Genomic DNA, 22613 nt, shown 5'->3' with positions numbered 1-22613 from the left:
AAGATTACAAATGGTAGAAGTTGTCCAGTTGTCTTGTTTTTCCTACAAGCCTTTTGATCTTATTTTGAAGAAGTCCAGTTGCTCAGTACTGGAAACACCTCATGGCTGAAACATTGATTTCTATAGTCAACAACTGATTTCACATGAAGTCAGCAGAGAATACAATAAAATAGAATTGTTCTATATTATTCTTTCTCTTTCACAGTTACAATCAAATTCAGTGAAAACAAAGATGACCAGGTCTCCAATTACAGAACAGAGTCTAGAGGTACCTAACTTCTGGAAGGTAATTTCTGAACATAAACAACTATTTTCATTTTTTTTTTTTTTCCCCTCTTACTTTTTTTCCTCTTATTTCACTTATTCACTTCTACTGGAAATCCTGTAACAAACTCCCTTTTTTTATTTCTTAACTGTTATACTTTCATTTGCTTATCCTTATTTACACTGCACACCAACCTCTGCTGAACAACTGTATCATCTTATACATGACAAAACTAATCTTTTTTCTTGCAAAGTCTTCCTATATTCTTTACTGCACCATACCTGAAACTAGATTCTGAATGACTGGACACAGACCTTATAGCTTTAGTGTTTGCCTACTAGTCAACAAATCACTATATTAAAAAAGTGTATCAAGTACTTGTAAGAAACAAAATGAAATGTTAACCTGGGAAAGACTGCTCCAAAACTGTCTAAAAGCGCCCAAGCAGCTGATCAGTTTGGTTCTCTCATCTTCAGGAGTGTCCATAAACATACTAATGCAAATAAAAACATTAGTTATTAGCAGTACCCATTGGAAGAGCGTAAGTAGAAAAATATACCAAAAGTCTTGCACGAATAAACTAAAATTGCACTTACCCAGGAAAAGCTTCTTCAATTACTTCTGTTTTCTGTAAGAGAAAAACTCTGAGTGAGCTATTGTGAGAAGGTTTCCTATGAGTATCACACCACCAGGATGAAGCCCAAAAGAGTAAGTCGTACTGTTATAGGGCTGTATCAAAGAAAGATTTATTTCTTCTGCTGCACTAGACTCTTTCAAGGTTGAGATTGCTTTGTTTTCATAAAAACAACACACCTTGTGGATTCAAACTTAGGCCTTCTGTTTTGTTTTGGTAGATTTTGGGGTGGGATGGGTGGGGTTTTTTCTAATTCTGAATGCCTAGATATTAATTTACTTCTCAAAGTTGGATAAATTTTTGATTCTGTCATTGCAGCTTTTTTCATACTTTGAAAAAAAGTAATACTTTTGAATTCCATTAAGTTTTTGTCTCATTTATGTTGCATAACACTCAGTAACACAAACCAATTATTACAGTTACTTTCTCAGTTTAGATTCATTGCTTTTTAAATTCCACTGAATGATTATATGGTCTTGTACTAGGTGAAAGATTATATAGTATCATAGACTCATAGAATAGTTTGGGTTGAAAAGGTCCTTACGATCACCTAGTTCCAACCCCCCTGCCATAGGCAGGGACAACTCCCACTAGACCAGGTTACTCGAGACACTGTCCAACCTGGCTTTGAACACTGCCAGGGATGGATGGATATATAAATATTCAATTTATCTTCTCTAAAAGATTCCTTTTTTTTTTTTTTCTTACCTCCCCTCACTCCCTCCCCTTAAAAAAAACCCAAAAACAAAACCAAAAAAACCCCCCACCACCTCCACTTTGCTCAAAGGCTTCTACATCATTATTCTAATACATCAGCAAATAGGTTCTAGAAAATACTATCCTACAACTATTTCTACCTTCTGTAAGAATTTCATACTATACACAGATGTGATCTGTAACTAGCCACTATGTATTTTCATTTTATATTGTAGAAATAAGAGCATGTAACCAAATCATCTTTCTGGTGAACCTTTCCAATCACACAGCCTAGAACCGCCTCTCACTGCTACTCACAGCTTTCTCTAGACACAAAAAGGAAACTGATACTCATCTGTTCTGTATAGAAACTTAAGGTTTGTTGCTGCCTACCAAATCAGTAATAGCAGCAGTGAAAGAAACAACTTGCTATTATCTCAGTTCTGGCTTCAAAAATGCGGTGAAACTTTGTAAGGGCCTTTTGCTTCTTCAATAAAAATTCTAGGCAAATAACATTGCTTAAAAACAGGCAATGTGACAACACAGTCAAATCACAATGTTAAATATGTGAAAACAGTCTGAATGACAGTGCCCAAACAAGAAATCAGTTGGGTATGGGCAATTAATATGCTATGAGCAACTTAATACCATTCAAAGAGAAGTACATTGTACATTTTATAATGCAAATTTAAAACAGGAAGCAAAACTCAACCTTCCCTCTACTGAAATTCCTCCTATGGATACCACTTTCAATTACACCTCTCTATGGGACCTACGTACTCTTTCCAGAGCAGACAATTTGACCAGCCTCCTCTCTGAAATGTCAGTCAGGCTCCTGTTCATGACCTTATCATCTTATCAGCTACTGTTACCCCAGTGTTTCCAGCCACGAAGTGCTCATATCTACCAAGAAGCTCATTCATTTGAGCTCTAAAAATCAATGACTTAATGACCCAATGACTCTGGTTCACTAAGGGAAAGACCAATTTAACTATCCTTCTATGATAAGATCACCCACCTACTGCAGCAAGGGAAGGTAGTAGATGTGGGTTTTCTGGATTTTAGTGGCCCACACAGCATCCTTCTGGACAAGTTGTCCAACTGTGGGATGAACAGTGGGTTCACAGTGTGCTGGGTGAAGAACTGGCTGAAGGGCAGAGGTCAAAGCATGGCAGTGAATGGGGCTGCATCTGGCTGGCAACTGGTCACCAGCGCTAGTGCTGTTCCTCCGGGCTTGATTTAGGGCCAGTCCCACTCAGTATATTCATCAACAATCTGGATGCAGGAGTTAGATGCACCATTAGCCAGTTTGCTGATGATACCAAACTGGAAGGTGCTGCTGACTCTCTCAAAGGACAAGAGGCCTTGCAGAGGGACCTAGATACATTGGAACACTGGCCTATGATTAGTGGGATGAAATTCAACAAGTCCAAATGCCGGATCCCGCACGCAGGACAGAGTAACACTGGGAACAAGTATAAACTGGAACAGAAGTGGCTGGAGAGCTGCCCTGCAGAAGGGGATCTGGGGGTGCTGGTCAACAGCAGGCCCAACGTGAGCCAGCAGTGTGCCCTGGCAGCCCAGAGGACAAACTGCATCCCAGGGTGCATCACACGGAGCATAACCAGGTGGTCAAAAGAGGTGATTATTCCGCTGTATTCAGTGTTGGGGCAGCCTCACCCTAAATATTGTGCACAGTTCTGAGCCTCAAAGACTGTCGAGGTCCTTGAAAGTGTCCAGAGGAAGGCAACGAAGCTGGTGAAAGGGCTGGAAGAAATGTCCTATGTAAGAAGCAGCTAAGGACTCTGGGTTTGTGTACTTTGGAGAGGAGGCTGAAGGGAAAGCTCACTGCTCTCTACCACTTCCTAAGGAGGGGAGACGCTGATCTCTGGGATCCAGATAGGTTCAAAGCTGCACCAGAGGAGGTTTAGACTGGACATTAAGAAGCATTTCTTTACTGAAACAGTGGCCAAACACTGGAATGGGCTCCCCAGAGAGGTGGTCAATGCCCCAAGCCTGTCAGTGTTCAAGATGCATTTGGGCAATGTTCTAAATAACATGCTTTAACACGGGATCAGCACTGAATTGATAAGGCAGTTGCACTAGATGATTGCTGTAGGCCCATTCCAACTGAAATAGTCTATTCTCGTCTATTCTAATGACCTGCCGAACCATGCTTCGTTTTGCAAGTACCATTGTGTGTGTGTATTTCCACCACTTACTCGCGCCATTATGGTGGCTTAAGAGAAAAGTCTCCTCAAGACATTCATCTGCTCACAGCCTCCTTTGAAACGTTTCCTTAAACTGCCTATTTTACAGCGAACTCGGCACAATACAGGTTGGTTCTGGGTAAGCAATCCGCGTCAGGAAAACAAAACCCCTTTTTCTCCCCGTTTTCTGGTCTTCTGCAGGACTCGCCCCGCCCCGCCTCGCAGAGGGAGCACACCGGGCCGCAGCGCCCCGGCCCGCCATACCCACAGCGCTAACCCCGGCCCCGCTCCGGCCGCGGACTCACCACCACCTCCTCGAAGATGCTCTGTAACTGCGTCTCCATAGGCACCATGGGAATCGCCATGGTGCCGGCACCACCGCCGCGGCCCCGCCGCGGCCCTCCTCAGGCGGACACGGCGGTGCGCAGACCGCTCCCCCGCCGGAAGCTCCGTCCCCGATCCCTGATCCCGCTCGCCGCGGGAAGCGAGTGCTCGGCGCGGCCGTTCCGGCGGGCGCAGCGTTCCGCCTCTGCCCGCTCGCTGCGGCCCCGGCTGCGGGCCGGGAGCGCTCCCTGCCGGAGCGGCGGCGGGAGGCGGGAAGCGGGGGAAGGAACCGCCGTTTACAATTTTGGAGCTGACTTTCTGAGATTTGTTTGTTTGCTCTTTGTTGCTTTGTTTGTGTTTGTTCGTTTGGGGTAATTTTTTTCTTTTTTTTTGGGGGGGGGTGTGGGGGAGGTGGTGTTGTTGCTTTTGGGTTTTATGTTTGTTTTTAACCAGAATATTTGCTTAAACTTCTTTGTTTCTTGAATAATCAGTTCTTAGAATAATCTGACAAAATACACGTCCCATGGCAGGGGGGTTGGAATTAGGTGATCTCTAAAGTCCCTTCCAACCCAAACCATTCTGTGGTTACATGATTCTATGTTCTGGTTCTTACCAACGTTCTTATGGGACTATAGTTTGCTGTAATTACTATAAAGTTGGAATTACTCATTCCTGTAAAAAGACATAAAGATAGAATAAACTGAAAATGCGTTTGTCTGAAAACATAGGAGGACACATTATATATTGGCAGTGGGTTTGAAATTAAAAATACATGTAAAATGCCAACTCAAGACAGTTGTAAAATTTTGTGGCTCTTTGGTGCTGACACTGTGTTTTCTGAGCTGCCTGTGGCTGCTTGGCTGTGAACTTAAATTCAGCTAGATACAAATTTATGTCTACAGCAGAAGAATAAAGCTGATCATCCCAAATTCCAAGGCCCCAGAACAGCACGAAACTAACGTTGCCAGGCCTGGAGTTGAGTGGAAAATAACCCATAGAGGGAAAGCTCATGTGGAATTGGATAGAGGATAACTTGTTGTAAACATAAATAACTTTTGTATAAGCAAGCCTCGAAGAATACATGACATAAGCAATGAGAAATGTTATAAATAAATTTCAAAAGTACTCCAGGAATTTGTGATATGCGGCTCACCAGCACTTGCCCAGCTAGCAGAGAGGCATGCTGTAGCCAACAGGCAGTAGTACACATGGTTGAAGTCAGCGCACTCTTGTCAGTAATGGGAAATACCTGTTTGGAAAACAAATAATGCTTACCTGTATAGTATTTACCTACATACATATGTAATGAATGATCACTGGAAACAGAAAGGATACAATTGAAGGTCCGTTTGTATTTGCTTGTGTTGCTTTTATAATTGGATTGCCCTCAGTCTTAACAGGAAGCTATTGATTCGGTTGGAAATGTTCATTATACTCCTCACTGTGTGCTTATTTAAAGCGTGTTGCAGAACAATCTGACATGGCCTGGAATGTCCTGTTAACACCTAGTGTCGATACTTGCCCATCCTGGGCATACCAGCTCCTAGTTTATCAAAATGGCAACCCCCAGGATAGGTGTCTACTCTAATTCTGTGCCAAGCTCCTATTCCATTCCCATCATGACCTATAACGCAACTGGAAATGAAGCCTAAAAGAAGTGGTTTTGCTCATCATTATGTCTTATCCTTATTCTGAGGACCAGTCTCTTCCTGTCCTTACTTTTTTCTGCCTTACTGCTCAGTCACACTCACAGGCTAACAACTATTCCTAACCGTGCCTTGGGCTCCAGATCTTGATCAGATCTTGATATGTACCAAGCCACAATCTGTCCACAACTTTGTACCTAATACGACTTTATCTTGATTTTAGATCATTAACCAACATTCATTTTAAATTGTACTTACCATGCCAGCCCAAATTTAGCTGGTAACCTTTAATAGACAGATTTGGTCTATCCTTAACTAGAATCCTGGTCCACAACTTGCCTCAAATACAATACCCAATTTTGAGTTTTAAAACTGGACCATGTGATAGCCTTGAACCTCCTATAATGACCCAATGAGAAATTAACGCCTCATTTAACCAGATCTCCTTTTAACAAAACTGACCTATCTATGATCCTGCCTTTGACAGAGGATCTGTTTATTGGGGTGGAGCTGAGGGGCAAGGGTGCCGCCGCAGATCAGGCTTTAGCAATGGTCATCCTGCCTTGTCTAAGGGAACTGAATATCCGGAAGGAGGAACAGCACAGATCTTAGGCATTGCATCCAGGTGTCTCTGCCAAGGTAGGAAGCCCTGTCAGACTCTTCATATTGGGTAACACAGAGCCTCAAGCCTCACCAAACACAAAAAGTGGCATTTGCAGGAGGAGGAAATTGCTCTCTTCACCCAGAGGCAGAAAACGCACTTTTCAAATTGACTGTAAATGTGATGTTACTCTGGCAAAAAGCTTTCACCAAAATGACTATTTTTTAAAGGATGATAAACATTTAGGAGGAAGATGGTTAAGCTTTGTTGTTTGTGTTTTGTTGTTTGGTTTTTTTTAAGTTTCCTGAGTGGCATTCATTTTAGAAGGTGGATGACAAATAAGTATAAAGGTGTCTTTTAACTGGTGATATGTAAGTTCTGTCTAGTTCTTGATGGCCTTAGAGGACTTTCACCTGCTTTATATTAGTAGCTTAAAACTACAGGAGCTGTAGTGAAAATTAAAAGCAGCCACAACACAATTCTGAAATGTCTCTCCCTATTTCCCTAAGGTTCTTGTTAACATGTATATGGCGAGATGTCCTGCCTGTGTTCTTTGAAACCATCTTCCCATTTCTGGAAGTTCCAGATGGACTGAGGACTGCCATTTGACCATAGGGGAGTGGGTTTGCCTGTACCCTAGCCCTGCACTTGTATAGAGTTGGACTGTACACAGAATGCTCGCTGAACTTTACAATTCATTAACTGAGAACAGAAAGGATAATTGATAACTTCCTCTTCCCTGTTGTTTGCTTTTAAGTATTGATCATATGGATTGCTTTTTTATGTGAATTGTCTTTTAGTAGGGATGAAAAGAAGTATTTTTAAACTTGTGAGGCCCTTGATCTTTAAACAGAAAAGTCTGGGTTCTTGGTTAATCTTCATGAAGTTTTATATTCTTATTTTATCAGTGAGAAATTTCATAGAAATTAGTCATGTGGGCAGTGGAATTAGAAATTTGTGAAATTAGAGCAATGATTAGGTAAAAGTAGCAAAATCAAATAGATGAGATCACATCGTGTTCCATTTGCTAAATTATTTTCTTTTATATCGATAGGATCAGAAATTAATCCTGAGTGCCTACACTGATGATTCACACTCTCAATGGTCAAATTTGCTTCTTCTGTAAATTTAGGTATTGGTTTTGGCTGGGATGTAGCTGGTTTTCTTCATAGTAGCTTGTATGATGCTGTGTCTCGGATGTGTGATGAAAACAGTATTGATACACGCACAGAGTTTAGCTATTGCTGAGCTGTGCTCAAGCAAAGCCTCAGGGCTTTCTCTGTGATTAGGCTGGGAGTGCACAAAAGGTTGGGAGGGGGCACAGCTGACCCCAACTGACCAGGGATTACCCCACACCATGTGACGCTGTGCTCGGCAATAAAATCTTGGGGGGAAAAAAGGAAGAAGGTGAGACTTCAGGAGTGATGGTGTTTGTTTCTCTTCCAGAAAAGAGATGATGCTTTCCTGGAAGTGGCTGAACACCTGCCTGTGAAAGGGAAGTAGAGATGAATTCCTGATTTTGATTTGCTTATGTGCACGGCTTTGCTTTACCTATGAAACTGTCTTTATGTCAATTCACAAGTTTTCTTACTTTTATGCTTCCAATTTCCCCCCAACCTTCTGCAGGGGAGTGAGAGAGGAGCTGTGTGGGGCTGAGCTGCCTACTGGGCTTCACCCACAAGTGTGCTTTTTGGTGCCCAGTGGGGGCAAACTGGGGTTCAAGATAATGACTGGTTTGATTGGAATGTGCTAGACCAGATTTATAACTAGTACAGCTGTTGAGCTATTAATTGTCAGGCTCCTGCACGTGCCACAGGACTTGCTGACTTTACTGTATTTTGGAGTCTAGTGATTGTTAGTGGCTGCTATTTGCTGTAGTGCTTATCATCTTATTCTGCTGTGCCTAGGAACATTTCTGTGACAGTGTTGACCATGTGCCTGAGCTGGCATATGGCCAGGTCATTGCTGCTGTTCCTGTACTGCTGTAGCAGGCATGCTGTAACTCCAATCTGAACTCCAGTTGAAGGGACTGTGACCTGTAAGTAACTCCATGCTGGAGCAGATACACCCCAAAGTGTCTGTGGCTAGATCTACAGTGGAACAGGTACAGTCATGAATCATAAACTCATGTAGATTGAAAAGATCCTTAAAATCATCAAGACCAGCTTTTAACCCAGCACCACCAAGTCTACCACTAAATCATGTCCCTAAGCACCACATCTACACCTCTTTTAAATACCTCCAGGGATGGTGACTCAACCACTTCCCTGGGCAGCCTGTTCCAGTGCTTCACAACCCTTTCGGTGAAGAATTTTTTCCTAATACCCAATCTAAACCTCCCGTGGTGCAGCTTGAGGCCATTTCCTCTTGTCCCATCACTTCTTACTGGGGAGAGGAGACTGACACCTACCTCGCTCCATCCTCCCTTCAGGTAGCTGTAGAGAGTGTTAAGGTCTCCCCTCAGCCTCCTTTTCTCCAGACTAAATAAGCACAGTTCCCTCAGCTGTTCCTCATAAGACTTGTGCTCTAGACCCTTCACCAGCTTCACTGCCTTTCTGTGGACCTGCTCCAGCAACTCAATGTATTTCTTGTAGTGAGTGGCCCAGAACTGAACACAGCATTCAAGATGCAGCCTCACCAGTGCTGAGTACAGGGGGATGATCACTTCCCTAGTTCTCCTGGCCACATTCTTTCTCATACAAGCCAGGATACTGTTGGCCTTCTTGGCTACCTGGGCACGTTGCTGGCTCATATTTAGATGGCTGTCGACCGACGCTCCCAAGTCCTTTTCCACTAGGCAGCTTTCCAGCCAAGGGAACGTGCTGCAGCCTGTGTATGAGTTCATGCCAGAATGTGTAACAGATGGAGTCCTGGTCGTGGAAGAAGTGAACTCAATGGGCATACTATGGGCATTTCTGTAGTCTGAGGGAATTATATCTGTCTGCAGATGAAAAGAGGGGCATGTGTGTGATTAATGTGGATGTGTTGGATAATGTGGGACCTGAGCATGACACAAATGGTATAGAATAAGGGGTAGAGATTGAACTGTTTTGGGCTATGAAGGAGTTAATTTTCTTCATACCAAGTCATATAGTACTATGTTTTGTTTTGGTTTTTTTTTTCTTAACTACAGATATTGTAAATTTACTTATTATAAATTACAGCTCATGCAGTGCTTAAGTTTCAAATCAGATCCACATTTGAATAGTTACACTTGCATAGCCCTAGTAGGCTATGAAGGTACATTTTCATAACAAACAACCCTTGCATTAACTACCAAATTGAAAACCAAATAGATTTCACATTGTTCTTACACAAAACCTTTTTATTTTTCATTGAATCTGATTTGACTATATGCTATTTGTTTTTAATGTGTACATCTATTACTACTGAAAAAAATGTGTAACAAGCTGAAAGAAGTATGAGACAAAGATGGATTGAAACTAAATGGGAGGAATCCTCTGGTGCTAAATAAGGCAAACCACCTGAAAACAGGTGTGACAGAGCAGAAATTAAGAAACTATTTACTTTCATATTGGTTTCGTCTGATATATTTAACTGTCTTTGAAGATAACAAATACTCTGTATGACAGGCTTTTAACTAAATAGTTGAGTACTTGAATTCGTGTCATTTTCGCATTTTATTGCTTAGCAATGTTACTCCTAATCTCCAGTTAAGAGTTTACTTAGTGCTGTTCTTATCTTGCAGTGTGACAACAGGTTCTCTGTACACAGATAATGTTTTTCAGCCATTGACCTTTCTGAGTCGTTTTCCTGCTTACTTTGGCTTCCTGCAACCCTACCACTGATGCAAATGCTAGGATCTCATAAAAAACCTATGAACAAAGTACATACACACTTGAAGCAGGAGTAAGAGCCTTTTAGTCGCAGTTGGGGAGGCTGAGGAACGAAGCCCAGAGGCAGATATCAGCAAAATGGAGCTTCAGGATCATATCATCAAGCATCAAAGCGGACATTTGGATGAGGTGTATTTAAACCCAACAACCTATGTGAAGAAAAAAACCCTCCTGAAATACAAAGCCATCTGCGCTGTAAGTAGGTGCTGTTCTTCAGGGCTGCTAGTTTAACAAGTCTCAAATTGCAAGATTTTTAGAAGTTTCATTGTATTGATCATTCAGGGTAGCTTAGTAATTGGTGCTTAAAGTTTTACTGCATGAATGCACTAACTTCACTGGCAGATTTCTAAGTTCTTCTGGTACTTATCAAGTAAATTGTTTGTTTCTTTGTTTTCTGGCAGTTAACTGCACTTTTTGTTTTACTACGGTAACCTGACAGTTCTTTTGCACAGCAAAGACATTGCTTCAATACTTTATTGTATGCATTTGTTTAAAGCAGATGTGTTTGTAGCCAAAGCAGCCGCAGTTCCTTTTTGCTTACTTTTTTATCTTTGGATTTGTCATTAACAAAACAGAACATGTAGGCAAAGTGTTGGTGAAAGACACTCAGGAAGCAGGGCATGGGAAAGACTGATTAACTGTTTTGGCTGTCTTGTAAATGATAAAGGGTAACGGTTTCATTATGTTTTTTAAATCTTTTGTTGTAGCCAATACAGTTTTTAGCTTCTGTTTGTAACCACGAAAGAGACAATCATTAATACTTATGTATGTATATGTTTGCACAAGCTCTTGCATCTGTAAGTTGGAATTTAGAGAAAATGACAAGTACTGATTTTATTACAACTCTAAACTAAATTTTGAAAACACCACTATGAGAGACAAGTTACAATATTCTTTAGCTCTATGTCATCTGTACGATTGCACATAGTACAGCTTCCTATTTAATGCTGCATCGAGCAAGGATTGCGTAACATATGAGGGAAATACCGGAAATTGAGAAAAAAAGAGAAGATAAAACAACAGACATTCCTTCCTTAATTCTTCACTAAAAATAAATGAATAATGAGAAACAATGTGGGGAAAATGCCTAACTATGAAGGAAAGTATATGATACTTTCAAGAGGTACTTGGAAGAGTAAAGTGAGAAATTTAAGTATCATAAAACTTATTTGTTCTTTCAAATGCACTAGTTTCAAATGATTACCTGTATGGGAAAAAAAGCCCACAAAACCAAAACCCAAAAAACCCCAACCCAAACTAATAAGTTACAGGGTGGTGTATGTTCACTTTGTTATATCCTACCCACAGAAACAGTTTTTCTCAGCTCCTTATAATTGCTGTAGTCTCAGTTAAGAGGCTCCATTACAGTAATACTGAGCATGAGAGTAAGCCTCTCTTATTTCTACTTTATTTTGAATCTTATTTGCTAGTGCGTGCTGGTTCCTGGAATTGGCAGGAGACAAAAGAAGGCTCTGACGCAAAAATGGGAAGTAAACTGGGATGGTTTATGGTGCTTTTCTGTGATATGCTTTTTTTTCCATCATTGCCTTAGTGAATATGAACATATGAATGTGCATACCCTATGAAATACTGTGAGAGGTTTGTCACTTTTCACTGCGCCTTTCAGACAGCATACATCACCATTCATCTTGAGTGTCTGTTAAGCTAATAGAGGTCTCCTCAGCTCTTTCCCAATCTCCCAAACGTTATGCTGCTTTCTGTTATGGGGTTTCCTTGAGCTGTTTATCTCTTTCCAATTTCATCTAACCTCGTTAATTTATTATGAGAAACTGGTATGTGGATGGAGATTTGACACGTGCAGCCTCAATCCAGCTGAGTCTCTTAAGAAATTATTGGGAGCACTTTAAAAAAATACAGAAGGTTAATAACAGGAATTACCTTCTTTTTTACACAGATAAATAATCTGCAAACCGGGTAAATATGTTGATTACTGCCTACTGTCTTTTTCCCAGCAAAGATTTCCCGGATTCCAACATGGGACTGACTGTAGGTTAAAAGTGCGGTATTAAGGAATTGGCTTTTAAGCAGTTCACAAGATTATAATTCTTGTGCTGGTCCTATCTTCGGGCTCAGAATGTCTCCAATTTTTTGATGAACAAGTTCAGAGAAATTATTAGTTCATAAGAAATCATAGGTTCACAAAAATAATAATCACAAAGTTATTTCTAATAAACATAACATTTTATCACAATTGTGAACTTTAATTTTCCTATGTCTATGTGACAGGTTCTGCTGTGTGCTTTGGTGGTTGTATCCCTGGGACTAGGTTTGGGACTAGGACTGAACCGTGGAGGTCAGGAACAAGGTTTGTTTGTGATACTTTCAACATAGTTACTGCTGAAGCTAGATCTGGTAAAAGTGTATTTGGCATAGTTCAGGTGGCTAATGTTAAAACTGGTTATGAATTTTCTCTGCCAACTTCAATTTTTATAAAGCTATGGTAAAAAGGGGATAATGGTTTGATTAGGTTGAATGTTATTTTTTAATTCGAAAAACAAAGTAACATTTGATGTCAGGGGCCAAGCCAGATGAGAACAAACAAACGTACCATATGGTAAATAAAACACTTCCTTTAGAACCAAAACATTAGTAATCTCATACTGGAAGAGTTCAAGGAAGCATGGTCTCTTTTCATTCCTAATCAACACATATTGAACTTCTTTACCTACTTATTCATCAAGTCTTAGGTCCTTCAATACTATGGGCCTAGCAGATAGGATGAGATGGAACTGTAATTGCTTTTTGATGATGCATATGTTGTATTACAACTTTCTGTATAAAATATGTAGATACGAACAACTTGAGCTTCACTGGCATTTACATGAGGAACTTGGTCATAGGTGTAGTAAGTGAAAGATGGCACCAAATTAGCCTGTTAGCATTTGTGTGACTCTGACTGCAGGTGTTACAGAGCAACATTAAATAGGGGCTGACTAACTTTATTTCCTACTTTCATAACCAGAACTATTTGGGAAATATGAATTAGCAACACATAATATTATGCTGCAGAGTGAGGTGAAGCCTCAGCCCTGAGTGGCACGCACCTTTGTTCAGTTACATTTGCTATGAGGGCAGTGATAAAGTGATAAAGAGGAGCAAAAGGACTCATGGTTGAGATAGGCTTGCTGGGGCTTGTGGAAGGAGTCGGGAGGACCTGGCACTCTGTATGTTTAAAGATTAGCACAGAGTTTGCGTTTGGTGATAGTACAATTGATTCTGTTTATATACTCAAGATAAATTTCTTTATAGCTCCTGTAATTTTACTGACTATTCCAAATGAAAGTTAATGAAATACTAAATTCCTGACTTTACACAGTTATGTAAACGTTGTAAAGAAATTAAAAGCAAGAGTTGCCAATTATTTGGGGTATGAATAGTTGCATTTCAGACAAAGGAAAAGAGTTGTATTTTTATATTTTTCTGACTTAGACTCACCATTCTATATAATTTTAAATTGGGTAGACTATCTGAACAACTTTGAGCTGTTCAAAAGCCAACGGGTAAAGGAAAAATTAAACGAAATACTCTAAAATTCAGCCAAAAAAAGCAGAGAAAACTGAATATGTACATTTGTGAGAAAATGTAGCTCTTCTTGACAGAAGGTGTCAGAGCTGTAGTGAGGAAATACATGTCTCTATATCCAGCACAAGACCCTTCATTTGGATCCTTTTCCTTCTTTCGGTCAAAACAACTAAACTTGCAGATTTTTAAGGGATGTTGTAACAACTCACGAAACAGATTTGGGAAATTACTCAGCACATTTTTCCCCACAGCCCATGCCTATGATCCATTCAACTGACTTGCCTTGGACAGTGTTATCCAAGCACTCAGACTCTGCCTTCTCCTTACAGTCAGCTGCAGACACAAGTGCAATGAGCCATACAGGAAAGGGATGCCCGGCTGCCACTGCGACAGCGGCTGCAGTGAGCGACACGACTGCTGCTGGGACTACGAGGACACCTGCGTGGAGCCAAGTATGTTCCTTAACAAGCAGTGCTCTCTGGTTGCCATTTTATTTTGAGTTTGTTTTTTTTCATGTGATAGTCATAGCAAAGCAATAAATTCTTGTATTTAAACGGATATACAGAAGTTATGTCACATTCTGTCAGGGATGGAAGGACATGTCAATGTCAAGCTGCTTCTGAAATCAAATGGCTCCAGAGGGACATAACTTGGTGGCCTGGCAGGACACAAAATCTTCCTGTGTCTTTCTCAAATCAGACCCCTGTATTTTTGTTTCCCATGGATAACCGAAGAATTCATAGTGCATGTTTCCTGTCCCAGGTAAAGCTGATGACTGCAAGCAGAAATTGTAGGTTATCTTTGACCAAGGCACCTCTTGCACTTTTGAAAATGTATGGGTGTTTCCTGGTGAGGTGCAGTCTCCAGCCTCATGCAGTGCTTGGTGGAGGCTTGGTGTTGGAGGAGTGCGCTCACCTTCCAAGGGACCGGCCTGCCTCTCCACTGAGGCCAGACTCCTCTTCACTTACTATCTGTGCTTACCTGGCAGCTGCTTGGATGTTTTGTCATCCTTATTGCTTCTGCCCACTTCAGCCAAAAACATCTCTGTTTTTGCTGTTTGCTGGGACTTGTGTGCAAGAGCAGGAAAAGGATCCATTTCCTTCTCTTTGTTTTGTGTAGGAGAAATATGGGTTTCATTATTTTTTTTTTAGATCTTCCTGGAAGGGTGGAAGGCATTGAAGAAGGTAACTTTGGGAACCTTTGTAAAATAAATTATTCTATGACTCTGTGTTACCATTCAATGGCTGCAGAAATAAGCTTTATGTGTTAAATGAAATCTTGAGGTTTCCTTTCAGAAAAAAAATTCCAAAGCAACTCAAGCAGGACATGTAAATTATAGTTTAACAAAAAGCTTTTTTTTTTTTCCTTTGCCTGTTCGTGGGATTTCCACATGAAGGAGTTTACATAAGGTTCTGTGAACTGAATCATAATGTTTTTCTTCCGATTTTCAGCCCGATCTTGGATGTGCACTAATTTCCGTTGTGGTGAGACACGGATCCCTGGAAGTTACTGTTCCTGTTCTGATGACTGCTTGCAGGAAAAAGACTGCTGTGTAAACTACAACAGCATTTGCAAAGGTAAATAGTCAAAAAGATTTATATATAAATTGTCCTATGAAATAAATATATAGGCAAACATGGCAAATATAAAGATGGATGCATTTGTTTCTCAAGATTAGAGTCTTACAGTGACATTCTGGAAAATGAAAATATTTTGAAGTGAAGCTTTTGGTATTTTTGACTGGGAAAAAGTTTCTGAAGAACAGTGTGAATGTGTGTCAATCATTAAAAAGCCAAAATGTTTTGAATATTGCAGTAGTATACCAAATGTGATGGTTCAGGGTTGTTTCTTTTCTTTTTATTAAAAATAGATGGAGACATGTTTTCTGTTTCAAATTTCATGCAATCCAAAGTACACATTGTAGTACTTTGTAGTCCCTAATTTAAAATCTCTCATCCTTTCTATTAGCAATTAACTTTCAGATTGGGTTTCTTATTTTTTACTTATTTCTGAACATCTTTGTTCATGCCTGATTGTTTCATACAGGCTCCGGCTAAACACAAAGAATAGCGCTGGTAAAATTGGATTATAGGAATGATACCTGAGGAGTATACTGGTGGCATAAAACAGTATTTGTTATCAGAATTCCTTTTTATTGTGAGGTGGCAGATATTTAATGCAACTCTTGCAAAATTGTATTTGTCACTTTAATGCAAATTAGGCTAAACTGTCATAGTGATTTCTTCTCCATTTTATTTGTTTGCTTGTCTGTGTAATATGTGCCTTGTCCTTAACTTACAATTGTAAGCATTAACCCTTTCAGGGTTTGAGGGCCTAATATGTTGCACTAAATGATTTCGAAAGGTATCTATCTTTAGCCCTACATTTCTGTAATTCTGTGCTGAAGCAGACAAAAATACCAGGAAGAGCTCTAAAAAGATCAACCTGGAAACTTCTTTTGTGTGTGTGTGTGTAGTTTTAATGTTGACTCAGTATTTTCTTTTGTTCTTTTAGGTGAAATACCTTGGGTAGAAGAACCATGTGAACCACTTGAAACTCCTCAGTGTCCAGCTGGGTAGGATAAAATAATTTTGTCTTCTTATCAATAAAATCATTGTGATGGTGAGAACTACTCCAATGGCCTGAAGCAGGTCTTCGTGAGATTTTCATATTTACTGAGAATAAGATTCCTGCCTTGAGGAACATTCAATAGGAGCAGTTTGTGGCTAGCAATAATTTTTCTTTCTAAAACCTTTGTAATTTTGTTGCACGTGCATTTACCATTTACAGTTTAGAGCAAAGTACAGGAGTTCAAATCCAGATTGAAAGTCAGTTCGCAAATACCTGGAAAACTTGATAGAGTTACCTGGAGTTCATGTATCTCAAATTGTTCATAGTCCATTTTATGTTACTATATTGTATCTGTGATAATTCAGATAAATCACCTTATGCAAGCTGTAATAACTGTTAGAATCTGTGATTGCAATTCTTTATCTAAGTAACAGGTTTGGTTTTTTTGCTTGAACTATCTGCAGCAAGGAAGGTGTGTTAAAAAGTAAGCTATGAAAATAGCCATGTATCTACAGATGCTGCAAAGTTGTAATGCTGATGGTACTTCTGCTATTTGTAATATTCCAGAATTATAAGTAGAGGTTAGGCAGAAACACAGATTAGAAGTTGTTCTCAAAGGAAAATAGATTATTTCCTGGTTCAATTATGGTATTTGTGATATTATCCGTTATATACCTTTTTTACTGCCAATTTAGTTTACTTATAACAATAATACCTGTAGTATTGCAGCCTCTGCATGGGTTCCTGCATGTGCCTCCCAACATGGGTATAAAATACACTTTTTAGGTTAACAAATAACTTTCTGAGTTAACATGGTTTCATATGCTAAAGCTTGGAAACTAATGGAGGAGGACTTCTCTAAGTGCTGCAAACAGAATTGCTATATAAAGCTCCATTTAATTTCAGATTTAAATCAGGAAATTGTTTTATACAAATTTTTTTATACAAAGTGTTGGTGCCAGTGTACTTCTATGTTTTGAAAAACCATTGAATGAGAAACAAACTGTAATAGTGATTACTGCCTGATGTGAATATATAACTTTTTTTTGAATAGTTATCACTCGAGGTATTACTCTAAAAATGGTTTGGAGTCAGTTACCAGTAACTGCATTTTATCAATCGTCTTCTCCCCCAATATTTCCAGGCTTATTTAGTGAACCATCCCTATAAATTACAAATAGTTGGGGTTTTTTTTATGATTCTAATGTATTGAAGCCTACTTAAAATTATATTTTTAACTTAATTGTAAGTTTAAAATTTTTATGTTTCTTTATGTGTTTCTAAGGAAACTGTAGAATATATAATGACAGTTAACAAAAAGACTGAATTTGCAGCACTAGATTTCTTGATCCTACTGATGTTGTCACTTGGTGTTATGAAAAAAGCCAGCACTTCGTAGCTACTAATGCATCTTTCCTAATAGGTTGGTTAAGAGAAAACATGTTTAATAACTTTGAAGCTTATTTTCACAGCTATCGCTTCCTATTTAGAATTTTTATAAGAAGAATTTAAACACTGTTCTAGAGACCAGCTGCTTTTGTGCCTATTTTATCATACCTACTGTATGAAGTCAGATCTGAGGCTTTTATCCTTGGTTCTTTACACAAAGTCTTACCCTAAGCATATTAGCAGCTGCTGCATTCCTTTTGTAGCTTTGAGTTCAGTTTGTTGGGGGCCTGGAGGCAAGGAAATATTCTCCAGTTTCATGAGAGCTGGGAAACTTGAAAGATATAATGCACAAAGAACATGGACTGCTTAGTGATGTCTTCACAAAGGGAATGTGGTAGGGTAAGGTGTTAGCTCAAACCTGGCATTGCAAGATTACGTTTCTCAGTACTGAGGCTAATTGACCCTAACTGCTTGCTGGGTGACTGCAGTAATTTTACAGTCCTTGTGCAGCTGTCCTGAAAGACTTTTTAAGATGTGCGAAGACACAAGAGACAGAATTCAACCCATTACTATGTACAGAGGTACTTTAGCTGTTCTGTACTCTGGGTTTGTATTTGGAGGCTGGTCTGCCGCATTTGTATTTATTTCTATTTGTAATTAAATATTTGTAACTAAAAGATTAGCAAAACCCAATTTTTTTTTCTACTTTCTATATGTATTGAGTAGCTTGGGTTTACTCCACCAGGTGTTTTTTTTGTTTTGTTTTAGTTTTGTTTTTGTTTTTGTTTTGTTTTCTTTTTCAGGAGGATTATGTATTTGCTTTCAAAATTGAACTCTTTATCTCATCCTGTAATATTAATTTTGAGAAGTACATGGAAATTCAGGATCCTGCTTTTAAAAATAGAATTTATGTTGTTAAGGAAAGATCTCAACAAGTCACAAACACTCCAAACTCCTTTACAATGACAAACTCATATTTTCTTGTAGGTTTGATCTGCCACCACTTATCCTTTTTTCAATGGATGGGTTTAGAGCTGAATACTTGCAAACTTGGAGTTCTTTGCTGCCAAATATTGAAAAACTCAGTAAGTTACCAAGAGTGCTTTGCCTGTTTTCTTTAGAAGTCTGCATGTAATCTCTCCAGTCCATTTTGCTGCTGTCATGCGTGTTGCTTAGCAATAAGAAAATCACAAATCAGATCTCCCTCATCAGTTGAGTATTTTCATTATTATATGTTCTACAGTAATTGTATTTGAGTGCACAGCAAACATGAGGTTTTTTTGTACAAGGCCTTTAATGCTGGTCAGCAGCTTTTAATTAAATAAATGGTTCGAAATATACTTTCAGATCCAGATTGAGACTGGAAAAAAGCTCCAAAGAAGGATTTCCTGCATTTTCTGTACTCCATTGAAAAATTCTAGCTGATAAAATCATCATTAACATATAATACAAAGAGAAAATTCATTGGGTTATTGGGAAATTTTCCTCAAAGATGTACTTTTTCGAGTCAGGTATTTTAAGATGTTAAAGAGAACCTTCATATTTAAAAGTATGTCAGTGAATGTTATTTTATTAGACTTGCAATGTAATTTACATATTGGTATAATTTAATACATTGATCTGATTGCAGTAAGGTTCAAGTAACTGCTTCCTAGTATTTCTGAATGTTGTGAGAAAGAGCAAGCTGAAGGCCTTTAGCTTATGCTGTAAAGGGCTCTAAAAGTGAGACTCATCATTGTACCCTTCGTTAAAATTTCCTGAGTATTTTAGAGGTCAGGCCTCAAGATACTTTGTATCTGGACAAAATGTCTGCACATTTATTAATTTCTTCTCAGCAGCAATAGTTCTAAATTGGCAGTGTTTGTGTCTGTTCTGAATATATCATATTTCCATTGTGCTCATTTGAAAACTTCACATGGGTGTTACAAAGTACTACGTTTTACTGAATGGTTTGTGAATAATGAGGGTATGCAGAAGCTTGAACTTGAAGCAGTGTGCAACCCTGACTTCTTGTGCAAGTATTTTATTCTTTGATGTCATTGTGACTTTGGAAGGAATTTTGGAAACCATGCATGCAGAAGTCAGTGTTCAGTTCCAGTCTTTTGAAACAGGTGAAAAGAAAATGCTAAATTGACAAACGGCATGAAAATCATGCTATGTGTATGTTTCCACAAATCCTTTCAAATAAGAACAGATCTAATTCAGCATTACTCATATTTGTGGTCAATTTTAACAATTTCTTATGCACATTCATGCTTATACTTCTCAGAAATCTACAGTGGAAAGGAAAAGGAAATTCTTTTCAAAAGAAAAAATGTAACGCTGATTTGTAGCATAAAGTATTTCCTCTCTATTAACTCCATTAACCTAGGATTTTCAGTAGAGTTAATCAAGCTAATTGTTATAGAATACTTACACTATGAATGTAGCTCCTTTATCATTCAAGAGAAATCCATGAAAAATTATGGTGATTTTCTCATGTACTTATCAATTATTCAGCCCTTCTTTAAACACTCTTTAATTTGTTTTTTTTCTTTTTTCCTGTACCACACTGGAACAGTTTGGTTGAATGGTTTCAGGCTTATTGTTGCTTAGTTGAGGTTGTTTAGTTAAAATCTGTTTCTGTTCTTTGCCTGAAACATTGTACATCAGAGAATAAAGCGTGTTTGAGTGTGAACCAGATAATCATATGACCATAGCTTATTACAGAACTGTTTCTCCACATGAGTTAGTTAGATTTAAAAATGATGTTAAGGCATCTTCCAGTCTTCACACCTTTGTTTTGTGGGTAAATAACTTGAATACTATGGTGGATTTAGATATTACAGATATTCAGGTGTGGTAGGTGCCTTAAATTGCTGAAAAATGATTCAATGTTTGGAGATAAAGTAGGATACCTGGGTTGAGATTCAATCCAGAGCAAGACACCTGCATTTAAATGTGTTCTTGGAGGTGTCTGCATGTGAGATGTCTGCATGTGAGATGTCTGCATGCTCTTTGTAGTCAGTCAGTTTATGGTTAGTACAGTCTGTATAGCACAGTACAAGAGCCTAGAGAGCAAGTCAACTCAACCGACAGAAGGTGCCACAGGCCAAAATGTTGCCTTAACCTCTGTTTCTAGTATTCTTCAGAGTGCTGTGGCATATCCTAGGTGTCCTTTAGCTGCTGCTATGACAGGAGAACCCAGATCTACCACTGTTCTTGCATCAAAACTGACAGCTTTCATGCAGATATGTTGACTATTGGAGGATATCTCAAATGGTACAGGACTTCAGTGCTAAAGCAACTGAGTCCTTCCCATACAGCTAGTCACCACACATCTCTGCAGAGTATCTTGCCTGGCTGACCTGAGGCTTCATTCTCATTGCGTAAACATGTACGTCGCATGCCATTTTGTATCTCAGAAGTATCTGAGACACTCGTTTGGGTTGACAGATAGGATGTAGAAGCAGCATCTGAATGCCAGGCAGGATCACTAAAGCTGTCTTAGATGGCTCTTGGCATCTAGGCTTCAGGCAGCTGAATTGTGTCCAGGATCCATTGATTGCAATGGAGCGGTAGGCCTAGCTCATGAGCAGACACCAGACTGTATGCGTCTGAATCTAGAGTCACAATTCCCTTCTAATCCCACAGCAACTGGCTCTGGTTATTCTTTTTTGTTTAAGACTGTTATTTTTCAATTAAAAAAATGTAAACGAATTTATATTAACTTCATGATCTCTTGCAGAAACATGTGGCACACATTCAAAATACATGAGAGCTGCTTACCCCACAAAAACTTTTCCAAACCACTATACTATTGTCACAGTAAGTGAGAATTTGCTATTTTTCATTTTCACTATCTGGATGACATAGGAAGGCTTTTGTGGTGCCAATCTTTTTGTGAGATGTGGGGAAGCTATAGGGGTAAAGAGACAGATGCTGAGATAGTACATGCAGGCGTAATCTATGTGGCTATATATGTATGTTATCTGCTTCTGGCCCGTGAACCAGTTATTCCTGATCTTTGTCAGTCAAATTGGGTATGGGTGAGTATGGGTGAGGACACAGACATTTGGTAAGAGTGGGTGTTAGGATGGGTTTGGCAGCTGATATATAGCCACATGACGTATATGGTGCTTAAATCTACAGCACATCAGGTTTAAATTGGGCTGGGGAGAAAACAGGGAAACTGAAGGGAACTTGAAATGGATTCTGAATTTATTGGCAGGAGTATGATGATCTGTGTGAGTAAGGAAAGCATGTTCTGCTTCTGTGATAAAACAGGTCTAAAAATAATTGCAGCGCCGCAGCACTGTGTATTGCAACATACTTCAGGTTCCACTTGATTTCAAGATTCAGCTTTTTTTTTGTTTGTTTGTTTATTTTCATTTTTCAGGGATTGTATCCGGAATCTCATGGTATTATTGATAACAGCATATATGATGTAGACTTGAACAAGCATTTCTCACTTTCGTCAACAGAAAAATTCAACCCTTCATGGTGGAAGGGGCAGCCGGTAGGTTTATTCCTCATCTTGGTATTCCTTTATGTCTAAAGTGGCTCCTGTGCCATATTATAAAACAAAATGAGAATAAAATGCAAAGCTATGTGATATATTTGCAGTATGTGCTAGTTGTCCTGTGGGCTTCATATTATAGGCTGCTTACAAAAGTTTGCTATCTGCTTATCTTATGAAATTGAAAGAAATCTTAAAATGTTAATGCTGAGGCTTAACAATTTCACTTAATGTGACAGTTAGTAGAAAAGACTTAAATATTTTGGATAATATTGGAGTGGATCTCTTGCCACAGAAAGTTCCAGCAAATTTTGGATATGGTTTTCTTGTGGGGTATTTTTTTTGTTTGTCTTTTCACAACTAGCTACAAAATGAAATC

General features: G+C 39.1%; 2 protein-coding genes across 4 annotated transcripts in view; one reads left to right on the top strand and one right to left on the bottom strand.

Annotated features, from left to right (window-relative positions):
- The window catches only part of MED23 (mediator complex subunit 23), a 39086-nt gene extending 34850 nt beyond the window's left edge, over positions 1–4236 (bottom strand). Inside the window, exons 1-3 of one of the 2 annotated variants that reach the window (XM_030489538.1) lie at positions 4111–4236; positions 862–893; positions 671–758 (exon numbers count right to left, since the gene is read on the bottom strand). In XM_030489538.1, the coding sequence (XP_030345398.1) occupies positions 671–758; positions 862–893; positions 4111–4170 (180 nt within the window). In that variant the 5' untranslated portion in view covers positions 4171–4236. The remainder of the gene's footprint in view (positions 1–670; positions 759–861; positions 894–4110) is intronic. The other variant, XM_030489536.1, reaches the window with a different exon arrangement.
- Positions 4237–8289: 4053 nt separating this feature from the next.
- Positions 8290–22613, top strand: part of ENPP3 (ectonucleotide pyrophosphatase/phosphodiesterase 3) — a 38594-nt gene continuing 24270 nt past the window's right edge. For both annotated transcript variants that reach the window (XR_003991846.1, XM_030489540.1), the window contains exons 1-9: positions 8290–8480; positions 10086–10428; positions 12481–12559; positions 14106–14228; positions 15228–15353; positions 16291–16351; positions 18724–18821; positions 21464–21543; positions 22115–22234. Coding sequence is in view for 1 of the 2 variants with exons in the window: in XM_030489540.1 (XP_030345400.1) it covers positions 10312–10428; positions 12481–12559; positions 14106–14228; positions 15228–15353; positions 16291–16351; positions 18724–18821; positions 21464–21543; positions 22115–22234 (804 nt within the window). In the remaining variant the exon portion in view is untranslated. The remainder of the gene's footprint in view (positions 8481–10085; positions 10429–12480; positions 12560–14105; positions 14229–15227; positions 15354–16290; positions 16352–18723; positions 18822–21463; positions 21544–22114; positions 22235–22613) is intronic.

The sequence above is a fragment of the Strigops habroptila genome, chromosome 6 (genome assembly GCF_004027225.2).
Source record: "Strigops habroptila isolate Jane chromosome 6, bStrHab1.2.pri, whole genome shotgun sequence".
Lineage (NCBI taxonomy): Eukaryota > Metazoa > Chordata > Aves > Psittaciformes > Psittacidae > Strigops > Strigops habroptila.
This window is presented reverse-complemented; position numbering and strand designations above follow the sequence as displayed.